At 40.6% G+C, this 25,220-nt stretch overlaps 1 protein-coding gene across 2 annotated transcripts in view; it reads right to left on the bottom strand.

The window, feature by feature from the left end:
- LOC128892904 (zwei Ig domain protein zig-8-like) overlaps positions 1 to 25,220 on the bottom strand; it is a 242,943-nt gene that overhangs the window by 135,707 nt on the left and 82,016 nt on the right. For both annotated transcript variants that reach the window (XM_054153542.1, XM_054153543.1), the window contains exon 3: positions 8,466 to 8,620. In XM_054153542.1, the coding sequence (XP_054009517.1) occupies positions 8,466 to 8,620 (155 nt within the window). The remainder of the gene's footprint in view (positions 1 to 8,465; positions 8,621 to 25,220) is intronic.

The raw sequence follows: 25,220 nt of genomic DNA, 5'->3' as shown, positions 1-25,220 counted from the left end.
TTTCAGTGAGTCTTGGTCCTTCGTTTCAGTCCTGAATTATTATTTTCTCGTACTAACGTAACTTAATTTTTACAGATGTGGACTACAATTAGCATGGAATAAATAGTTTTAAAAAATCCAAATAGTGTAGTTCTCAAAGAAAACTGCTCTTTCTTCGCGTGCAGAGATAAAGACATTCCATAAGTAATTTTTAAATTTCGAATCCTTCGAAGCGTCCGACACTATATCACTTAAATTCGAATATCCCCCATAAGATTTCGTCGAGGCCCGCGTCCAGTTCTCTCCATAATTAAAGCAACCTCGAACAGGTACTGATAACAGCGGAAACGATTCCGAGGCTTTTGGGCGAAGAATCAAACGGCCGTCACGTCCCCGCGTCCGTTCCGCCCTCGTATCCGTCGGTCTCCCGTAAATACCGATAAAGCTAATTGAGAGCAATCGTTCCTGGGTAGAGCGACGGGTGCTCCTTTAATCCCCGGGATAGAGGATAAAAGCTTCTTCTCGATTGCGCCTCGTCATCCCCCTGTCGTTTCTCCCCCGCTGTTATTGTTTGCCTCGGCCACGGTTCTTTGTCCGCGTATTAGACACACGAGATGAGCGCTGCGACGAAGGAACGGATAGCTGGCTAACAGTGGCCGCGATTCGTCCGTTCCGCGAGTCCGCAAATATAAGCTATTGGAAATCAGCAGCGCGCAAGCGGGTGTGGCTCCGACTCGGGTAATGGGCACGGAACCCTCACGGCCGTTGTGCAAACTCCGGGACAGTGGCTCGTAATCGAAAGACGGCAAACCCCAACCATCCCCTTCCGTCCCCCGCGCACGAACCCGCGGTCGGCCAGAGATATCCTCGAGGATGCTCCCCGTTCACAAACACTCGTCCCGGGCGAGGATTAAGGCGGAAGCGTCCCGTGTCTACCGGCGCGCGGCTCGCTGACGATTGCGTTTCTCGGGTTTTTCCTCCAGAAATTGTTTCCATTCGACGACTCCCAAGGACCGACGACGCGTCGATTACGAGATTAAGTCGGGTTAATACTCTCCGGAGTCTTATTCCCCGAGCGGCTTACTTCTCGCCCACGGAAAACAATTTTTTCCACATTCGAGGCGATTAAGAATCCCTCGGGGTTGCGGCGAGGAAGGGGTGTCGAGGTGGTGGTCGAGCAACGTGGTTGATTTGGCCTTGAATGGATTATTATAATTCTAGTGCGAACGATTGCGACGAAATCTGATTCTTTACTTTCCCATGATACAACGTCTATTATTATTTATTTGTTTGTTTATTGTCGCAGCAGCTTGCAAGCTATTAGCGACTACTGTGACTTGCATGTTCCACATTTACAGTCAGTCCCATAAACATACATGCCTTCTATGTTTATTACAGGAATTTGTCTAAATTAAATGATGGGTTTGATGTTTCCAAATAAATTTCTCGGACGTATTCATTAAACATCTATTTGGAAATATTAAGCCTATCATATAATTTAGACAAATTTCTTCAGTTGATATAGAGGGTACGAATATCAGTATCAACGATATTGAAGATCTATAAAAATAAATCATGGTGTATATTTGTGGTGTCAGTGTTAAAGCGTGGTTCACAAAAAACCAGAGTCAAAGAATGCTCTGTGAAGAGTCATCCGCCGGAGTGGAAAGAGTCTCTGTGACTTTGTAACACTTCCCCCGTCGTCTTCATCGCTTGTACCGTCGTCGCCGCAGAATAACTTGGTAATTGCACGAGAGGGAAGCGTTTAATCGCACGGCGAACAGAGTTCCAGGATGACTCGGAACAAAGAGACGAATTCGCGCGATTAACTTATTAATGCCCGTAGACAGCGTTTCAATTGCGCTGGCGAAATTCGCTTTGTGCGACAGATAGCGCGCGATCAATTGTTCGTCGAACTTTAATGAGCGCAACCGTCGTGCTAATAAGGTATCTGTCGCGAACGTCTCGTCTCGAAAACAGAGCGCACTGCGCACTACTCGAGGTAACTGGAACTTCCGCGATCGATCTGGCTATATTTGCTGTTTCGTATAATTAGTTCTCGGTAATTAGCCATGCTCCGTCGGAACTTTGCACGATTTCGCAAATATTTAAATATCCGCCTCGCGTCTTTAAATTCGACGTACGCGCGCGCTCGTTCGCGGACTGATTGTTCGGCGCTGAACTCCAACCCTTGAAACCGCGAGTCCGAAGCGTGAAGTGATTTAAAGCTTTTCGGGGAAAACTGTAATAATTTGTTTTTTTTTTGGAATTATTGATTTCTTGTTGAGAGAGATTTTTAATTTTCTGAGATTTGGTTGTTTTCTATCCTCTTCGGATATGCCAACCATGATTTCGAAATAAAATAAAAAATACTAAATCTACTTATTAATAAGTATGATTTACTTGGAGAAGAAACCTTCAAAATAATATTATTATTTAAGAGACTTGGATCTGCAATTTGTAAATGAGAAATAACTATTTGCAGTACAATGATTTGAAAATTAAAAAAGATACTAATTCATTTGAAATAGCAGTTATTAACAAGTATGAATTATTTAAACTTAAAGGTTTTTATCCGAGTCATTTAACAGGGACAAATCAGTCCTTTTATCTTAAAAAACTGACCAATTGTCCCAAATATTACTTGTTTTCGTAGCCAGCAAAGCGAGAGCCCTCTTTTAATGAAATTTTTTGAGAGTATTAGCTTCCTAGGGTCGAAAGGACAGCGAGAATATTCCGATACGTAGGTTTCATTACGGAGCAGCGCACGTGTCGAGCAGAAGAAGCGAGGCACGAGCACTCGGGCTGAACAGCTGACACAAAACAACTGGTCGTTGCGCTTCAACCCAATTCCCTGGCAACTCCTTCATCTCAATTAACTACGCCCTCGTCTACGCCAATTTACCATTTCCAGCAAACTAGCAAGACCTGTCTGTCCTTCATTAAACTACGATTCACCTGACTGAATATGCGTCCCGACTAATTCCTCGACGTACTCCCATCCCCCGTGTCTGATCGTTTCGGTCTTATTATCCGCCCAAGCCCTGTGGACTCGCACCCCGAGACGTACAAGACAGCCCACCTCGATAATACATTTAGTTTTCGGGAAGAAGGAAAATTGCTTGGAACAAGGCGCGAAAGAGATGTTGATTTCAGAAAAGATGACTTTTTGTATATGCAAATACGTTTTGTAAGAGAGAACTCAATTTTTACTTTCTCCATGGTCTTTTATACCTTTGTTATTTATATAATTTTCAATGAATTTAGAAAAACTGGTGTCATTGTTTTGTCCTTTATTTCGTCCTTAATATACTGCTTTTCGAATCATGTAAATATTGTTTCTCGTTTGGTTTTTATGAGCATTTTCCCAAACCCTAGTAAAACTGTGAAATTCGGCCGATTATTCTCGTATAGGCACCTATTTTTCGCCCGGCACTAAAAGGGTTAATTAAAATAAAAAACAAGGTTCCGAAACGGTGCTATCGGTTGCTACTTCTAAATCGACAGTCGCTCCTCTCGATTGCCTCTCTCGCCCACCGTCTTCGCCTCAAACCTAATTCGTGTTCTTCATAATTAATAAATACCGTCATTCCCGAACACACAATTCCGTAAATCCATTTCGTTTGGTACACACATCGTGCCCCCATAGCAGCGGAAAACAATTAAACGAAGACAAAATAAAGCCTATAATTTGTTACTTTCACCCGCAGCTGGCCGTGACGTTGTGTCCGTCGCGGAATAAAAAGCAAGCCGTGGGTGGTACACGGGCGCGAGCACAATACCGTTTCGCGTTCGGCAACTCCGATAATTGATTTAGCGGCGGATCAGGAACGTAATACATATAACTGCTTCGCACGTGGGGAGGGAGGGATCCGTTTAAACTTAGTTTAATTAAACCGTGGATTTATTGGGCACGCCGGGTTGATACGTACACACGAAGACACGCGCGCCGCACCGTCTGGCGACAAGGGGTTGCGTCTGTGTAGCCGTTCTCCATGGGAGTTCCAGGGGCTGGGGGCAGTTACGGCGTCGAACGGAACGATACACGTGTCCCATCGGCCCCTGTGTGCGTGACACAGGTGCGACACGGTGTGCGCGGAGGCGTACACGCGTCCCAGACGGGATAGGGTCTTCCTTGTTGGCCTCTGGAGAGGTACCATCGAGCGTCGATTGTGATACTGGCTGCGGTGATTCGAGAAGCGAAGAATAGAAGATTCGAGGGCCAAGGCATCTATCTTTAATAACATCGCAGGGGGGATTGCTTTTCTACGGGACAAAAAATTAGAGAATTCTATAGAGTAATTGTTAGGAAGTGCTTCATGGCAGAATTCAAGAAATTGTCGAAATTATGAGGCTCGAAGTGTGGATCTATTTTTGAAAGATCTGGTAGGAGAGATCCTTGCACTTCGAAGGTGGATGAGTCGTTCGTTGCATGGAGCGATTATTCAGTATGTTCATTTTGTGTACTGTATATGTAAATTTATAATATATAATATACATTACGAGTAATTGAAAAATATAATTACTGTATGGCTGTACATGAATATATTATATATTCAGTATGATTATTTTATGTACTGTGTATGTATGTTTATAATATTAGTTCCTCCCATAAGTTCGTGTTAATATTTAATAAAAATACTACAGGAATTTTATAGTGACTGTATAATGACTACGTCATAAAGATGGGAAAATATTGTACAACTTGAGAAATTACTTTTTCGTGACACCCTTAAGGGCATGTTTCCTATATTAATTCCAGTAGCAAAAGAACAAGTGACATGAACTTACGGGACTAGTATATAAAATCTAACGAGCAACCATTCGAGTATCTCCTTCAATAGCAACGATTATCGAAGCTCCTCAACAACCTAATGCATCCATATCACCCCCAAAAATCCCGTAGCGACCCCTCGAAACGTCGAGTAGGGTTTCGTCCTGTCCACAGTCCCGGCGTCCATCCTTTGATCTTTGTCAGCTGTCTACACTCGCCAATGAATGCGCACCTACGTCGCATATCCACCGGCACGTTCGCCGCACGTGTACCTTGTGTACGTACACAGTCGAGGGCATTGATAAGGGTATAGCCAGAACTGTCCGGCCCGATAGCCTCTGTAACCACTCGGTCGAGTATAGCCGATCGGTTCATTTGCGGGGTGCAGTCACACTGGCTACCCTTGGCGATCCCGGTCTAACCTGCGCTCGCTTCTTCCGTTGCTCGAGACTCTACTATCTGGCAATTAAAGGCAGCCGTTGTGCGACCGAGACATACGACAGCCGCACGTGCAACGACACGTGCAGGCTCGGTCTTCCTAGATATACGTGTACGTACACGTACACGGTATACACGTACGAACTGACACAGAAGTACGACGAACTCGAGGAACGGGGGCGGAGAAGAGATTTAAGGACTGTCTTTCTTGCTGCCGGGCCGATAGACGCTCAGTGACGCGTTAAAATAGACTCGACCAGGACACGCGACGTCGAGGAGACGCTGGTACTTGTGGCTATCTCGATCGACTTACTGCCTACGAAACCGACCGGAGTTGATGCCGTTTCCTATCGAACCGAAGACCTAACCCAGACCTTTATTGACCGTGTAGACTAGACATACCAAACGTAATTAGATACGAAGGTCTGAGCTTCTTATCGTTTGACTGGGCGTAGACAGTTTTGATCATTTCAGTGGTAAGTTTGAACGACTCTGTTTATTGTTCGTACTTTGGTGTACAACGGTGGCGGACAATGGTTGTATGTTTGAATAAATAATTGCCAGAATACTGTCAATGTCAATAAAAAATTCTTCATCGTCAAAATACTATCGATGGCAATAAAAATTTTTGATTGCCAACATACTGTCCGTCAATAAAAATTTTCAATTGCCAAAATATTGAGAGTGTCAATAAAAATTCTTAACTGCCAAAATACTGCGAGTACCAATAAAAATTCTTAACTGCCAAATATTGTTGAGATCAATACAAATTCTTAATTGCCAAAATACTGTCTATCAATAAAAATTCCTAATTTCCAAAATACTGTCAATATCAATAAAAATTCCTAATTCCCAAAATACTGTCAATATCAACAAAAATTCTTTCTATTAATACAAATATTCTACCAAGCAACAGTCGTATTTGTCTCGCGCAATTGTAGAGTTTTAAAAACACTAGAATGTTTACTAATTTCCAGACGCACTTGTCCCATAAAATATTGCAGGATACATCCACAGGTGAGAAAGTGGTCGCACAGTACATTTGTAGATTTATACGTACTTCAAAAGGGAACTTTTTGCTATAAAAACGTGTAATTTAACACTCCAACTCTGTTTCCCTGTTCCCGTGCGTGTGTCCTTTTACACATCTGTGCTCGTACAGCTTTCATACCGTGGACTTCTTTACCCTTTAACTCTTTGACTCCTGCCGCGCTCTTCCGTTCTCTTTGATGCCTTCGTTAGGTCATCACGCAACCCGCGCGCCACACAGAAAGCCAGGATTCGTTACCAAAAATGCTATGCAGCACCCTGAAAATTCTAGTTCATTACAGAATTTTCCACGAAGGAATCCAATTGGAATGTTTAGCAAAGAAGAAATCGAGGAAAGCGCGCATTAGGAAGAGTGTGATTTCTGAGACTGGCAAATATTATTAAACAAACTTGCTGCTATCTAAAGACGTTTAATTTATTTTTCCAAGGCCACAATAATAATTTGTTGCATACTGCCATTCTCCAATTAAGTATGAATTATTTTAGTTAAGAACCACGTTCTAAATTCTTCAATTTCCAATCCAAATCCAATTCCAGCCTAATTAAATCTATAAACTTATCGCGAAAATTTCTACTAGGTTAAAATTTAATTTCTATACAACTGGACGTGATGTAATGCATCATCTGTGGTAGCACTTATTTTTGCAACCTCTTTAAAATGTACCAATTCCATCCAGATTTATTTTCTTCGACATCTCAACCTCGGAATTAATTTATTCAATTTCTCTTTCGTATTAATTACCTGAAAAATTCCAAACAAATTCGTCCCTCGATTAATTCGTGTAATCGACGTTCTATTCTTCTCGAGAAGCCTCGATAATATTGGGAACGGTCGACAAGCGTCTATTCGTCTCTTATTACGGTGATGCATTAGTCTGAATAATGCAGGAGGTTTGATGCGCTGATGTATGGGCTTTTTAAAATTCCGTTGGGAAACTGTTGCGCTGTACTAGATCACTGTTCTCCCCGTCCTCCGTCCGGACCGAAGAAAAATCGACGCGGTTGGATCTCGTTTGGCGATGCACGCGCAACAGCGGACCCGATTGTACCGGAAGTGATCTGTTTAATCGAGCCCTTCCCATCGCGTGTACCGCCGGAAATAGTCCGTGCAGCTTAGGCTTAATCGTGTACCCGTACATGGGCATACCTGTCGCGGAAGGAATTCGAAATGCTCGCCGCGAGGATTACCCTTCGATTATTCAATCCAGCTCGCTTCTTCCACGCGCAACTAACCACGATCCGTTCCACGGATAAGCGAATTTTCAGCAAATCAACCCTTTGCACTCCGAACTATATTTCAATTTCGTTACTAGCAACTCCGAACGCTTTCGAGCATTTTATTTGAAATTTACTTTGGCGCGTCAGTCAAAATCACGTCTGGTGAAAAAAAAAACCAATGATAGTAATTTTTATACTCCGACACCTAGTATTATAAAATTTGCCCTCAGAATTCAGATAAATTCTCGTAAACTTGCTTTACGATTTACTTCTTTCAAGATTTTTCGTTAAAATACTAGAAATATTTACAATTTAAACACAGGGTATATACATATATATATATATATATATATATATATATATAATACAAAACGTTGGAAATTACTTGGAATATTCACGTTTCAACTTCGAAATACAAATTATTTTAATTTCATCTACAAACCGACTATCCACGTACATTATTAATATAATATATTAATGTACTCCACTTAATAATGTATCCAAATAATATTACAATATTTGATGGATAATAATGTAATTTACGTGACAGCGTGATAACAACGCATTTAAATGTATTTGTAACGTATTTAAATTTCCAAAACTAACTCCATAATTAATTTAAATAAAATTCGCTCATGTCGTTTTATGAATTTAAAACATTTAAAACATCGATAAGCATATTTAAATGCAGACTTGTATCGGACTATATCCATTTATAATTTCATTTCTTTCTGACCATTCTGGTGATATTGCTTTGTTACAGATCCTGCATGTTTACATACCGTTGTGTAACAAGATAAACAGTAATCGTGGAAGAAACACGCAGAACGAGAGTTCCGTCATTTATCAAGCTCGTAACGTCATAGATAACGCGACATTTAGACAGTTATTTATATCTCGGATGTTAGATGCCCCCGGCTGATGAACATTATCGTCTGTCGTCCCAGAAATTTCGTTGAAAGTTGTTTTCTTTCGTGGAAGAAGAACTGACGCATGCATTACTCACCACTCTGTCCCCAGGATCCTTTACGAAGCAATTCAATTCCGCTGTTTGTCCAACGATGGCGGTGACGTTTCGCGGCGAGAAGTCTTCGAAGTAAGGTTTATTGAAAGATTTCGTCGGCATGCTTCCGGCGACCACGCTCGCCAGGCTGGAACCACCTGAAACAAATGAAGAAGACACCATTATGGAAACTGCTCTGCGAATGGCTAAAATGCTACACATTTCTAAAGTATTTATACTCTATACCGATATACTCAAGTATTAAGCTTTGTTTAATTGATGTATAATTCAATTACAATTCAAAAATTTCACAAAATTCAAAATGGAACTTCTTATATTTATTTTATTCATAAATTTTAGGGGAAGAAATAATTAACCAACATTCCTACATATTTGTAGAGCTGAATTTGGGTAAGTTAAAGTTTATTATTTTTAATATTAATCTCTTATTTCTTTTCTTGTTAAGTCTATTTTAAATTGGTTGCTGTACGAATACTTCTTACATTAACTGTACATTTACATTTAGATTGACATTGACATTTATATTAATATTTATTTTTATATTTGTACTTCCATTACTCTTCACTACTGCGAAAGAGTGTCATAAATTTTATTCTCATCCTATTTCACTAAAAATAAGAATATTTTAATAAACTTAAAAAAATATCCAACCCTTAAATGTGAAAAACATTTCTAGTTTATTCGTTAACTCTTTGAAGCACACGAAAATAAAAGAAAAAGAAAATTCAAGCTGCACTGAACAGCCACATGAACGAGAACCTTTGAATAAAACAGCAAAGCTAAGCAAAAATATACTTTTTAACCCACCTAACTTCAAAGAATCAATACTAACGATTCCATACAGTTAACATTAGCCTTCACAGTGACAGTCTCTCCGCGATCAAACCTGATCAAACTCGAGTTCAAGCAGTCCAAAATAAAATTGGTTTATAACAAATCCGGAGGATCTCGTGCTCGCAAAGTCGCAGAAATTTCAGAATTACGGGGATGAGATGCAAATTGCGAAAGATGCTGGATGAAATGTGCTGGCAAAAGGAGAAATCTATTCTTATTTAACGAAGCGTTACGGCAACAGTATGGCCCGCGCTTCCCGGAGTCAAAGTGACTCGGATGAATATGGAAACTCTTCGTGTTTCGGGGTCGGAACGAGATTAGACGGCGCGCCCGCACCAGCAACATCAGAAAGTTCCGCCTTGAGTGGACCGAAAGTTGTTGCTCCGCGGGCGCCGTAGACACAGCTAATTCTAATAAGTACTTGATTAAGGGAGAACTTTCGGTAGCAGTAATGCGTCATGCTATTATGTATGGTTGTCGTGCACAATCACGGTAAACGTTCACGAAATACCGCGTTTGCACCGCCCTCGAGAACAACCGCCATCTTCTTTGATCTTCCGTTAATGCAAATAGTTCACCAACTAATAATTCGGAGAACGCGGAGGCTTCTCCTCTGGCATGCGCGCCATTGCTCTCGCCCTAAGTTCCGATGACCTTCGATTGCAACGCGTAAAACACAGCGGCGATTAAGGGATGAGGGGTTGTTAGATGAGGGACAAAAATAGACACTTTTGGAGGTGCTTGGAAATGAGTTATTGTTATTATTTTTATTATTTTCTGTATATATTATTATTACTCTCTCTTCTTTGTTATTATTTTCTACAAAAGCGATGGATATTATAGTTTATTTCGAAGATTATTTATTGAGTGTGGAAACTAGATTAGAAGGTTAAATACTAAGTGATTCTATTTTTCTCTGAAAAAATTTCTTATTTTTATTCTTAAATCTTTGGGATATCGCGATTTTTCTCTGTAAAAAAAAAAAAAATATCTCGAGGAACCCTCGATACTTGGCCTCCCAATATGGTTTCCTCCCTTAAAAAGAGATTATTCCGCTCATTTTAAGGTGAAGTCATGATAATTATACAGAAATTGTAATGTTGAATTGAGATTGAATTGTAATGCGACATTGAATGTTAGCAAGAATAGTTTGTCCAATAATTTGTTTACAGTTCACTGTATACTTAGACTCGAAACGTTTGTCTACCCCTACAGTAACGGGCAAACAAGAGAAACAACATTTTCTAACGGTATCACGCATTTTGCTGCCATACACTATCCGCTTTGAAGTTCGATCCTCTTGTATTCGTTTCGATGGCGTTCATTTCATCCCTCGCTGTGTTACGCGCGGCACTGTAATTTCAACGTAAATGAAACTTCAACACCGGCCGGATTGAACAAACGATAATGTTAGCAGGCATCGAACGTCACTCGGGTTTCGTTTGCAATAAAGTAACCGAAATCCACCACGATCGAAAGTTTGTCTAGCAAATTCTTCAAAACAGGACCGATCCCATCGTATTCGGCACCCTCTTCGTGAATTAAATGAATAGAATAATTTCAGCTGTCTTAATCCATTACGAAATATATAACGATTGTATTAAAGGTTTTGTTGAAAATATAGAAAAAATAATCACAGGACATATGGTTGATTCAATTTTTAATTTTGGTTGATTATTGTGATGATAGAAATTGAAACCTCTGTCCATTAAAATTTTGTATTCTACGTCCTGTATAATAAATTATATTAAATAAATTGTACACTATAATAATTTACATTTACTAGATGAATTTTGCACATTTGCACTTTATGTTTATTAAATGATTACCGATAAACTTGAACATATTCTTGAATTTTTTTATTTAAACACTGTTACGTCATTTATTTTCAGACAGAACAAAAAATGTATCAACCCTTATTTTACCATCCAAGAACGATACCATTAAACAAAAAATTAGATAAAAATTCTGATTAGATAAAAACCTTCCCATCGAGACAGCATCGAACGGAAATAGCTGTCAGAAGAAGGGATGGCGAGAAAAAAAGAGGATCGATCGCGACCCTGCAACTATTCGACTATTTCCACCTTCGCTATCGGTAAGCGCTATCAGCCCGCCCTCGAATCGTTCGAAATTTATATGAATCACTCGATTTGCCATTAAGCAGGATTTCGTCGATCGCAGAGATGAGAGAGTCGTCATTAACATAATCCCACGATAGTGAGTGGAAATGGCGGAAAAACGGGCGCAGCGTCAAGGGGGATGATGGGCGGGGGCTGTTCGAACGTCGGTTGGCGCAGAACCGGCAGTAGGGCGAAACAGAGCCGGCGTTCGATAAAATTTCCCATTGTATGCCGGGGCAAATGGGATTTCGCCCGGGCAGAAATTGATATTGTTACGAGGTACATGCGAAATTGTTGGAAATCGTCGGCCGATATCCAGACGGTATCGATGCGAGTTCCGAAGGAACACGTCAAAGGGATTGGCAGCCGATAACGAAGCCCCGAGCCGGTTGTCGTGAAATTAATTTACCGTCGCGCGATACCGGCTCCCGCGGTGATCATGGTCGCTCGTTACTTTCAGAAAGGACGATTTAACGGGGACGATTCGAGGTCTCTGAAAATGGAAGACCTGTAACCGTGCACGTGTCCTGTGAAAACGTCGATGTAACGGATAATTGAGTCAGTTATTTTAGAAGACACGTGGTGAATAAATGATGGATTTGATTAAAGCGTAATTAACGAATTAGCTGGTCGCGTAGCATTATTCGAATTGCGATAGTCGTCCGGTATTCATTCATATATTAATATTCCTATAACGTAATTCAAAAAATAGTAGTCAAGTAACATTCGTGGAATAGCAGTATTCGTACAGCACCATTCAAATAATAATGTTTGTATATAATACACAAATATTCATACAGAATCATTCGTATAATAATATTCGCATAATGTAATTAAAAAAAAATATTCAAGCAACATACATGGAATAGCAGTATTCGAACAGCAGTATTCGTATAGTGTCATTCAAACAGTAATATTCTAACAATATCATTCACATAATAATATTCGCATACTGTAATTCAAGAAATAATATTCAAGTAACATACATTGAATGCCAGTATTTAAACACCAATATTCGTATAGTGTCATTCAAACAGTAATATTCGAACAATATCATTCACATAATAATATTCGCATACTGTCATTCGAGAAACAATATTCAAGTAACATACATGGAATATCAGTATTCGAACAGCAATATTCGTATAGTGTCATTCAAATAGGAACTATTATCCCTCGAATAGCAATATTTTTATAGCGTCAATTGAATAGTTGATATTCAAATAAAATATTCCTAACATAACTCGTAAAGATAGTAGACCGTTGTACTTCAACGGGAGCCGAACAAATTCCCAATTTCCATTACCGAGCATTAGGTACGAAACAGACTGGCCAGTGGGGTTCACGTGCCCCGTCCAGGGGTTCAATTACGCTTCCTTATCTGCGTGATGCATTCCTTTGAAATTATATCCCGCGTGTAAATCAGAGCAGCGATGCATCTAAAGGGGTTTCGCTTCGCGTGTCGGCGCGGAATACGTAAACCAGTCGGCGTTACGCCATTATTTCGTTCCCCTTTTCCTCGTCTCGCGACACGACCAACCGGCACGGTACATCAGCCTTTCCGCTGTTCCTTTGATTACTCCACCTTTATTTTTCTCCAACCCTTCCAATTATTTCTAGCCCCGCATGCTTCGAACTATCACGCGTTAAAGAACACCGAAGATTCCCTCGATCAGGTTACATCACACGGCTGAACATTCAATGGAAAGTAGTCGTCAAATATAATGTCATAAATCAGAGGCTACCCCAGAAAGAAAAAATATACATGTCGAATTGAGTAACCTCCTCTTTTTCGAAGTCGGTTAAAAACATCTGTAACGAGTGGATCCCACGTTAGACGCGAGTCTTTTTCCTTAGCCGAGTCGATCTCTCTTCGCCGACGGTAGTCGCGCCGTCCGCCAGGTGCGCTAGGCGCGCGCCGAGCGCTGCTGCCTTTCTCGCAGTCAAAATCGTCGCCGCGGTGATTAAGTAAGCGGCCGCGACGCTAGGCATTTAGAACGCTCGGACGAGCAATAGTCTACATACCGCTCCGAGTAATGAGTGACTTTTTGCCGCTCACGTTCCCGTTTTCTCTTGAACCTGTTACCAGGTCCTCCTACGGGGTACGAACTGGAAGGTTTGCGACTGCTACCTTCCTGCTCTGTAGGAGCTCTGTCTAACCTGTTGTCCTCACGGCGTTAGCCTCTGGACCGAAAGGAAAGACATTTGACCGCTGGTATTTGTGTTCTGCGACCGCGGAATATCCCGGAGTTACGGTCTCTAGCTCGGGAAGAGTGGGTGTGCGATCGCTACGCACTCGGACCCCTTTGAGCATTGCCGTTTTCCCTCCAGTGCTTCGTGTGTGGTTTGTGTAGTGAGTGATGTAGTGATCCGCGAGTGAGCTGCGAGTGATCTGCGAGTGCCTAGTTCTAAGTCGACCCCTAGAATAAGCGAGCGGGAAGCGACCCTGCCTCCGAAGCGTACCCTAGCAACTAAGTGAGCGCCCCGAATCTCGAAGGTTCTTCTGACCGAGACATCGACCGTTAGATTTTATTCATAATACCATCTCGAAGAGAATCAACTGATATCATTGATCCAAAAATCAAGAAGCTTGGAATAAAATTTTTGAAAATTGCGTCGAATAATGGCGTCTCTGGTATAATTGATCAGCTGATTGACTGAAAACATCACCTGACACATTCTAGAAAAATAAACATAAGCAAAGCTACCACCTGAGTGTTAGTCCCATTCCAAAGAAGTAATGGGGATATAAAACATAAAGATATCCTGAACTAAGAAAGCTTCAGTGTCGTACCTAGCCCCTGACGATGCAACCATCCCGAAGCGATGAATATTGCAACGAAGAATAATAGCCGCGAAAGTCTAAAATCTAAAATGCACCGACGCGAGTAAACGATAGGGCAGCTCCAAGTTTTCTGAAGGTATCGTCGGCTTTTCGGGGAACTTGGAATCTAAGAAGTAGATCAAATAACTGAACGTACGTGCCACGACTGGGAGGCACGAAATTTGGAGAATCACCAACATCGGAAGGGATTGCGGTGGCTCGACTCCCGGTCGGGAACGTTTGTTTAAAATAGTTCCTGTTTATCGCCGGAACGGCGTGGAATTCTTGAAAATTTTCTGGGATTTTCCCAGCGCTGGAGGCCGTATTTAAATCGACGAAGCACTCGTACATGTACCGCGGGACGGAGAGATACCGCGGATATAAATTCGAATTTGAATAAATTTGAATAAACGTACCGAGAGGGCCGTTCGTAAAGGATATTTTTTCGTGCCGTTTCGAGCGCTTCCTGGCTTCCTCAGACGTTTATAACCGGAAGCTACCGCCGTTTGACGGATTGGCGCCGTTCGCGAGAAAATTCGGCAGAGTAAACTTGTTTACCACAACGCTAGGGAAAGGTGGAGCGGTGAAAATGAAATTCCGCTTTTCGAAAATCTTTCAAACACGCCTCGGACGACGCTAGCTCATAGGTCAAAGTTCGACGATATTCCCAAAGTACTTTCCGACGGAAACATTTGATCAACGGTGCTTATTTTTGCCCGTTAAAAGTTAGTGCTTCGTTGGGAATTAAATTGACAGCTCTGACGAGACTTAAGAAGACTGTTGGTCATTATAAGTTGATTACGAATGCGTTTATGACGAATGAAGATGTGGAAGAATTTGTGAGAATGGAGACAAATGCAAACATATGTGAAATATTAATAATAACATCCATGTTGTATCGTTTAGGAAGTGGACCATTCTTCCATGTAACTTTTAATTAATTTTCTATATCTGTGAAAATATGTGTGTTGCATAATCATGCACAGTGCATATTTCATAAAGAGTATAAATCCAAAAATATATAAAATATCAACAATAATGCGCCTGTTATTCAGATAGAGAAACATAAACGTCTACGGTCTAATTACAAGTGTTTGTCGAAGTGTATAAAGAAACACTCTCCTTGTCCTTAACGTCGTTAAAACATCGAACGTTCGCAAGTACGATCGATCCTAGCACGCTTACAAAATGTCCCATTGTTACCCTCTTCTTGTTTCACGGACGGAGTTTTCCAACCAGTTCCTGTAGTTTCCATTCGATGCCGTGGTTGGCTCGAAACTACGTCGTCGATTCTTTCGAAGTGGTTCGTATCGTCGATTTCGGCATTGAATTCAGTTCGAGCACAGCCGAAGGGTCTGCCTCCTTTCAACCGTTTCATTCCACGGCGTTCGACCGACGCGATTCACCACGGTACACGCCCGAACCCGAGGCTATTTATGCGATTGCTGGCCCCTGGATTCTTTTTGCTCCTCGCGCGGAATCTCAACATTTCCGTTTTACCAGCGACCGATGCTTCCGCCGGTGCCCATTCAGCGTTTTCTCGTATTAATTTCTCCGTCTTTTCTGCTAACTTTCTTACAAAAACGCGTGCTCTTCCTCCGACGATTCGCGCCAGTTTTAACCCTTTGCACACGAATGTCTATTTGAAGGGACATCCTGAATCCGGAGAGGGTTCACTCTGTCAGTAATTACATAGAATAAACTTACAATTACGCGAGCGTAAATTTGTCAAAGGTTTTCTTGGAGTTTTTTATACTAGAACAAATTAATTTTCTAACTGGGATCTTATATATTTCTCTATCCAGTATTTTATTGGACAAATTCATCATATATTTATTGAAATCGATTTTTCGTAATTACGATTCTAATGACGCCTTTAGAATTGTTCAAACAACGCGCGAATCGGAATTCGCCGGCGAATATTCGCTAGCTACCGCGAAGCACGGTCGCTAATTGTATTAAAATCAATGGTTCAGGTAAATGGGCATGGATAATTGAATATTGGCCGCGTTTCGCTAATTTGATATAATTTAAAATGATCTCGTTTGACTGGTCAAGCGGTTTGCAATGAATAACGCTGCGTTTAATAAATCTAAATGCTGTGTTATTCATATCAGAATTAAGAGAAACATGTGAATAGCTGATCTACTAATTAATTGTCTCGCTTTGTCAGCAGTTGACGTTATTCGTAATCTGCGTAACCAATATGAACGGTCTATTGTTTGATGAACATTATCGCTATATTACAAGGCACTATTTCAAAGTTCCTTTCTAGTAATATAGAGGCAAAATTATCAACATACAATAGAGTAAAATACAGGCATTGAAGATTATTTAGAAATATTTAGAATATTTAGAAGAAGTAGACATTGAAGCTACCATTCTATCAATATAAAGAATATTCCAAAAGAGGCTTTAGAATTTAAATAAAAAAATTGTCAGTATACAATGAAATAAAATGCAGGAATTAAAGAATATTTAGAAAGCCGAGAAAAAGAAATTGAAGCAACCATTCTTCCGGAACGAGTATTATACAATTCTCGAAATATCGCCTCTGAATTAATGGCCTGTATTCGATAACGGACCCCGAAGCGTATATTCCAATTCACGAATCACGATTCGTTCCGAATATTCTCTCAATAACCAACCCGAAACTGCTAAATAACCCACCGGTCTCGGTCAGAAGCTCGCGGAATAGCCAGCGATGGTGGATTCGTCGACGAGAGAGGGGAAAATCGCGATAACGATGAACCGAGGTTACTCGTTACAGGTTTTGAGCCCTTATGCTTCCTACGGGGCCAGAATATGGGCATATTCTATTAGTTGGATGGTTTACACGGTTGCCCGACCCTGTAAATAGAGTCAGTAAACAGATTCGCGCGCCAACACCGCGGGGGACCATCGGAGCTTGCAACCGTTTCGTTCGCCAATTTCATCAACGCGCTCGTATAACGGTGCACCGTTGAAAAAAAAAAGTGACTGCACCACCGAGCACGAAAACTGGCTGGTTTCCCTCTGAAAAATGTTCAAGGCACCCGGGGATGGGCGAGATCCTTATGTAAATGGAAATCTCGAGGTTCCGGTGAAAGATTTACCGTTGCTTATCTGTCACTCTTTGAACGTAAATTTAAAGTTATCGTCGGAAGATAATATTTGATTGTGCACAAAACGGAATTCGACCGAAGATGGACGGTTGATTATTTGTCAATTATTGAAAATAAATGACGAAAATTTTAAATTGAATTAAGGTGACGAGTTTTCATCAGAAGATGGCGTGGTGGCACTTTTTGTTCTCGTCACTAGGGGAACACGGCGCGTTTGCGCGTTTCTCACAAGCGCTCGGTCCGCCTAACAGTTATATACAGGGTGTCTAAAGTGTGACGGATGCATATTTCAATAACTATTGATGGTACGAAAAAATTGTTTAAATGTAAATTGCAGGGTACAGTGAGCTCTATATTGTGGTGTAAACGAAATTTTGTTTATATTATTAATAGAAAAGATATGATGGTAAAGTTTAGTAACTCACAGTGGTCGCTAATGTGTAATAATAATAGAATTCAACAGAATATGGACAGTTGGTTATTCGTCAGTCGTTGAACGAAAATTTAAAATTGAATTTACGGCGATGAGTTTAATTCTACTCCAGAGAGTTCTCTAAAAATGAATCTCTTTTTATAGGCTTGTGATAAGATGAGACAATATCTATGAGGGACAAATTCTATTTTTGGTTGTTACAGAAGAAAATTGCTCTCCTGCGACGTTGTCAGACACCTCACAGGCCGGTTTTACGCGAGTTCGTGCCGGAAGTTGTTTAAGAAGTTATTAAATCTTGAACTCAGCCCTCGAATCTTCTTTCCTTTGGCGGGAAAGTTTCGAGGCAGTGTACCTTTTAGGCAAACGTATGCGCAACCATTTGGAATATTTGAAAAGCGCTTAAGCAACCAACTCGGAAGATGGAAGACCGGAGTATATCCAGTGGCAAGTATTCTCTTAATAGGAAAGTTATCGTAGCAGTGAAGCTCTCTTTGCCCGGGATAAACCAAGAATCAGAACAAATCGGAAAACTGCGAGGCGCATAAATCACGATTATTCTCCCCACTTGAGTAAATTACTTGGCTCTAATTAATCGGTGAGAAACTGCAGCTTTGTGTTAATTGTTCTTCGTCGATCGCAAAGGTCTCCAAAATTGCGTAAGGAACCGTAGCTGTTTCGAAACTTTCTACCGAACTAATTAATTATAAGTATTTTTAGGCTTGTTGGTTGTTTGATAGATTGTTTAAATATTTCTTTAACTGTAATTAAAGAAAAGAAAAATTAAAAGAGAAATTAAATGAAGACATGCAAATTGTAAAGGTGTCTTTGATGTCCACTTATAATTATTGTTATACATTCATTCGTTATATATATGAATAATACAATAAATCAGTGTTATTCCTCCGACACAAAGACACATGAAACTTTGCTTCACAATTATTGGATTGTAAAAAAATTAAAAGAGAATAATGAATAATACACGCAAAACTTTGCTTGCTAGTTTTTCGCGGATTGTTCGCTTCGTGCGCATTGCTCTAAACCGACGTCAAATGCTAATTTGGAATAATATCGTTGAAAGTAAGAAGCCAGGAAGCGAGCATCATGCCACGATAACGATATGCTACCGGTATTCAGGGAGAAGTATCGGCGACCGAAGTTGCCGCGTAAGAGTAACCAAGTTTACGATACAAGCCCCGTCGCTAACGCACACGATGTCCCAAGTACAGATTAAACTTTTCGAAATCCATTAGTGTGCATCGAGGGAACGACGTATCTCGGGGCGAAGTCAGCGGTTAAATTCACGGACGTCCGGGTCTCGTAAGGATGTTCGAAACGTTGGCGTAAGTACGTCCTTTAGGAACCAAATACGTACCAGGTATACACATTTATCGTGAACACGGCGGTTCAGAGGGGACGAAAGTGATTGGAGGATTCCAAAGGGTTGACGTGCACCACCTAAGGACCTTGAATCCGAAAGGACACTTTGCCCTGGGCTCACTTACCGCGAAACCGCAACTCCTGAATTAGGGTCTCGCTGCATCCCTATCTCTCGAATAACTTTGCGTCTTACGAGTACGAATAAAACGGGCGGAATCGTTAAATTCGAAGATTCGTTAATATTTATCTTATTGACTTATTGACTAGAGTGAGCCTCTTTATAATTGTGATAACATTCATTGCATTAGGTTGTCCCAAAAGTTTCTTTCCTTTTATTAATAATTAATACATACACAATATTTTATGTTTTATATTACATTACAAAATTGTGTGCAATTCATTTCGCTCCAATACTGTTACGGCATCAATGTCTAAAAAATTAGATTGTCTATTTATATAAACACTGCCACAGAAGAATAATTGAATGGAACTCACGAAAGAAACTTTTAGGACAACCTAATATATGACATCTGTGAATAAACTGCAGATATTCGTGCAAATTCACATCTATGTACAGTAAGTCTATTGGAAAAACTTGTCTAAATCGAACGACAGGTTTGATGTTTCCAAATAAATGTTTCATAATAAATTTCATAAGAAAGATTTATTTAGATAAATTTCTCTAATGGACGGTACGAATATTGAACTGACTGTATACATAAATGAAGAACAGAAATTTAAATTAATGTACGTCTAGACTTTTAAATATTGTACTTTTATTTTTTGCATTCGATATTCGTGCACGTACTCACATCCTTGTGTACTTTTATATATTTACATTTGTTATGAATTCATAAATATCAGTTGACGCGGCGCCCGCCGATTCGGTTAAATATGGCTGGGCTTGATTTCGGCAATAAAAACGAGTTTGGCGGTTCTTTTTACTGCGTTTATTCCAACGGCTCCTGTTCGACATCGCTATTGGCGATGAAAAAAGAAACAAAAGAGTAACCGACCGCGGGCATTAGATCGATGCCATTCGCGCAACAATATCTGCTTGCGAAGAACCTGTGAGTTGGTCTCCAGCCTTCGAAAAGGTTCCGCGCTCCTCAGGGTACACTCTGCGTCCTATATATCCGATATTTGTTCTTCATCAGCGATGACGAGGTCGAACGAGGATTCAGCTGAGCCACGGCGGGCAGCGGACGTGGTTCGTTTTAGGATTGAACGTGGATTCGAGACGAAATCGCTGCTCGGAATGTTACGTAACGGACGGGATTACGGAACTTATTGCACGAAGAGAGAGGAAACGCGTCGGCGATCGACGCTGTGGCGCCATATTCTAACCGTCTGGAACGTCATTCTTCCGTGCTATTTCAGAATGAATGACAGCGGCACACTGTGCATTTCTGTGGACGCGTTTGTGTTTGTGCAAATTAAGAATACTCGGAATATAAGGACAATATAAATTAAAAGAGATAAACTGTAAGTCGTACAATAATAAATAATTTTGTATTCAAGAATAAAATTTGATTTAATTCGTTCAATAATTAGTGAAATCGGATGTCTCTTTCAAACTAAAATTCTATTTTTATTAAATTACAGTACTATTTTACAGATAAGGAAACTGTAAGTCGTGCAATAATGAAGTATTTTGTATTTAACAATAACATTTTATGTAATTCATTCAATAATGTGAATAACAATAATGTGAATGTGAATAATGATAATTCGTACAATAAGTGAAATGGATATCTCTTTCAAACTCAAAAATGTATTATTATTGAGTTGCAGTACCATTATACGAACGATACAAAATTTGCAAAACTTTTATGGACGTAACTCGATTAAAGAGTTCATGCAGATGTGTTCCTTGGGAATGGAGAAAGGGAGCGTTATTACCAATTTATCATTTGAGGAAATTAGAACAGAATGGCTGGCCGAAATCGGTCGCTAAAGTTCTTCTTCCGTGTTGCTCGAATAAGAATAGAACGTCGAGCGCATTCGTTGGCCCGCTCACAAAACTTTCAACATCTCGAGCTATTACTCCGATGAAGGATGACGACTGCTCCCCTCGACCAGACATAGTCATTTGTTATTTACCGACCATTACCTTTCGACGTGATCGAAATCTTCGCCTACTTCTGAAAGACATTGTGCTCGAGAGAGGGACTGTGTATCTTCTATCGCTGTCACCTGTCAAATTTATACGATCATTGAAACCTTCCCAAATAGATCTAAAAGAACTCTGGAAAAATACCACCAGACGCTAACGACGATGAAAAAGTTTAAAAACATTTTTAAAGCAAATTTTACTTTTGTCATAACGAAGGATATTTATATTTAAATTATATCCTGCTTTTTCATGAGGTAATTAAACTTCATGTTCTAAATGTAGTAGGTAAGTTAACTTTAGTAATATGTATTTTGTGGTTCCTCTAATCATTTGAACGTAATCTCAACTATTACTTAAAAACTACTCAATCGATTGATAGCAAATTTGAACAGTAGCTTCGTTGCTTCCTCTGGAGTAACATAGGCTATGTTTCTTCTTATGAAGCATGATACTACATCCGCGTAAAAATACATAAGAATATGTTGAGCTCTGAGCGTTCTGAGCCTATCCCCGCTACTCCCTAACTTCCGTTCCCAACCGCTAGGTGGCTACGCGCGTTTGTGCCTACCCGAAAGAGACCTCGCAAAGTTTGCACAATACACACAACTTTGTTTCGTACTGTAAACCGTCTATTTTCGTCTCGGAGTCGACGAAAATGTCACAATGCATATATTCCGAAGTTCTAATTCTAGTTTAATATAATCTTTCCACGATTTTCACAAAATACTATTTTATAAATGGCCCGAGTCTGTCGCACAGTACAGTACATCTTAAATTGGAGAAGCTTGGAATCGGCAGAGGTTAACGAACCAATAGAACCAAACTTTCGCCGATCGTGTTCCTTTTGGAATCAGTCGGATCACGTGCAAAGTCGCCGAAGTCCGAAGAATCTCCGGACTCCCGAACCCCCCTCGAACATTAACGCCGTCGATTCCGAGCGATTCTTACGGCTCTTCCTCTCCCCGATCAGAGAAGTCAAACACGCGGATAATAAAAGTTCCGCGGGAACGTAGACACTCGAGACCGCCCGAAAATGAACTTCTAACGCGGGAGGTCAGTATATCTCGCGCGAAACTTACTTTCCAGAGCATTCTTCTCCTACCTATCATTTCCTTGGCCCCCCCCCTCTGCCCCCCGGCAGTCGTCGGTGCTCCTTGCTCTTTCCCTACACGACTTCTCGCGGCGAGGAAGAGTTGCGCCGGGGCGCGAAGCCCCGTTAAAGCCCTCGCTTTAAAGCTTCGCAACTTTGGCAAAAAGTCCGCTACCCTGGCCTCCCTTCCTCTTCCTCCTCACCTCCACGATCCTCCTCGTCCTACCATGGCGAGTTCGAACTATCGGGAAAACCTCGCCGCAGTATAAGCTCGACCTTTCCGATATTATTATTGCCCTGAGCGAGCCTTGTACTCTCCGCGTCCTCGTTTTTCTTTTCCGCCTTCCTCGTTTTACTTTTCACTTACTTTCGGCCCGCAGGACACGTACCACCCCCTCCGATCCAACCCTTCGGGGTGCTGGGAACAGGGAACCGGGCGAGAGAGAGAGAGAGAGAGAGAGAGAGAAAAAATATGCCGCGGTTTATTCTTCTCTTGGAAGTAATTCCAGTTTCTCGGACGATTCCTGAATTAATAAACGATTTATGGTAATAGGGCGAGGAGGGGTTGACCGTTGAGTTCTGGCGCGAGCGAATTTAGCGTGTTGGGTGGGTGGGGGGGGGGTGGTGGTGATGCTACGTACGTGGCGAAATGATCTGAAAATATAAGCTGGGAATTAGGTGGTAGCAACTGAGGCTTCCAGGTGTAAATGTTGGAGTTTTTGTATCAACAAACGAAACGAAAAACGTAGCAAGGGATGATGGAGACATCCAAACATCATTACGGATATGTACATTATGTCGACTCGTTACTACGAAAGTTTTGCGAACGTTCACCTTGCTCTTTACGTTTTTAAAAATAATAATACGTGTATAATAAATATAATCGAGAATTCTATAATTCAATAGAGAGATTGTACTCCACGCAGGAGGAATGCACGTTTCCAATAACATTTGAAAATACTAGCTTAGGAGTTATTCCCATAACTACTAGGGTAGTTGTATATTTAAAAAAATATAATAACACGTATATAATAAACATAATTAAAAATTCAATAATTCAATGGGGAGATTGAACTCCTCTCAGAACGAAGGTTGCACATTTCCAACAACATTTGAAAATACTAGCGTATCATGTCAACCGATGTCATCGACCATAACCCTGATACCAGAACACATCCAATCGCACGGTTCCATCGAGACAAAAGAGTAACAACCACAGCTAGTCGATATTCAATTTAAAATGGCAGTACGATTAAAGAGCATTGTTTTGCGTCCCGTCGTGTACACTGGTGCGCCACTGAAAACGGACGTATTCTCCAGGGGAACGTACAGTATGCAGGATCCACGCGTATGCATCCCGTTCCGCGGATAATGGCCTAAAGGTACGTAGCACGAGCGGTTCCAGAAATGGAAGAACAAATACCGCGGGACACGTAAACGATACACATTACGTTCCTACGTGACTGAGCTACGACCCATAGGAAATACCGCAGACAGAGGCATTTATGGGATCGGTCGACGGACGACGACTGTCATCCGAAATATTCCGAGCAAGGGGAATCATTCTGCCGCATTTATTTTCCATTTTCTACCGCCGGAAATGCACTACCCTGGATTAGGGCGCTGGTAAACAATTGTTGCGGAGGTTTAAATTTTCATAACGATGGTTCTTGTGGATTTAGAGGCAATATCGAACAAGTTATTGTTATACGTATTTGGTTATAAAGTAAGGGATGAAATTTAGACAATTTTATTGAGGGGTTATAAAATATAATGTATTTATATACTTTTATATGAGATGAAGAACAAGTTCTGTACAATTTTATTATGATATTAACAAATGTAATGGTATTAAGAGTTTATAAAATATAATGTATATAATATATTTATGTTTATTTTTTTCTAGAATGTGATAAGAATATATAACCAATATATTTATGAACAATGTTTATGCATAAAATAATATGAATGGTATGGAATTATGGTTATGTATGAAATAATATTTATGTATAAAATATTTTATATTTTTCCTGAATCCTTCAGGCGTACAAACTTGTAGAAATGAAGATGTATTATTAACACTATCATCACTATTAGTAGTAGTAGTAATAATAATATTTTTCCTTTGGAGGTAAATATTTTTCACCCTGGACATTTACTCGTACCGTTAAAAGGAACGGAAATAATTCAAGTCCGATGCTTTGGCTACCCCGCCAGTATACGACTTCCGTTTTAAACATTTCGCCGTTTCGTTTACATCGAGCGACAAAAAGCGTGGCGCGTTTCAGGTCGATTACGAAATCGGACGTCTGCTCGCTCTTGCAGAATAACCGATTCTCGGGGAAAATGAGGGCTGCAGATCACTGCAGAGCACGGATTTCTTTTTCGAAATCAACTTTTTTTTTTCCACGGCGCGACCCGAACGAACTAGTCTCGGACGGATATTGTAAAAAAAAAAGCTGATATTGACCGGCTCGCTTTTAACGACGAACGAAACGAGATACATGCATGTGGCGTCCATTTTCCCTTTTTAAATATACCTTGATGTATGTTTTCCGATTCCGTCGCTTTCAATAAAACCGGCGGATTAAAAATACTGCGCCCGTGGATGAAAAGCTTTTAGCATTCGAAATCCCGTGACGTACTTCATTAGATTTTAAATTGATATTACTTGGAGTTTTCTCTATCGATTTGTTATCAACGTTTTCCAACCTGACCTCATACCTCTGCTCAAAATAGTAACGGAGGTGTGTGATACTTTCTTTATCTGTGAATTCTTTAATCTTGTGGCTCCATTAGGGGAGGTCCTAAGTGGATTGCATTATGTACAATTTTT

The sequence above is a fragment of the Hylaeus anthracinus genome, unplaced genomic scaffold (assembly GCF_026225885.1).
Source record: "Hylaeus anthracinus isolate JK02 unplaced genomic scaffold, UHH_iyHylAnth1.0_haploid 2, whole genome shotgun sequence".
NCBI lineage: Eukaryota > Metazoa > Arthropoda > Insecta > Hymenoptera > Colletidae > Hylaeus > Hylaeus anthracinus.
The sequence above is the reverse complement of the archived record's forward strand: the minus strand, read 5'-3'. Positions and strand labels throughout refer to the sequence as shown.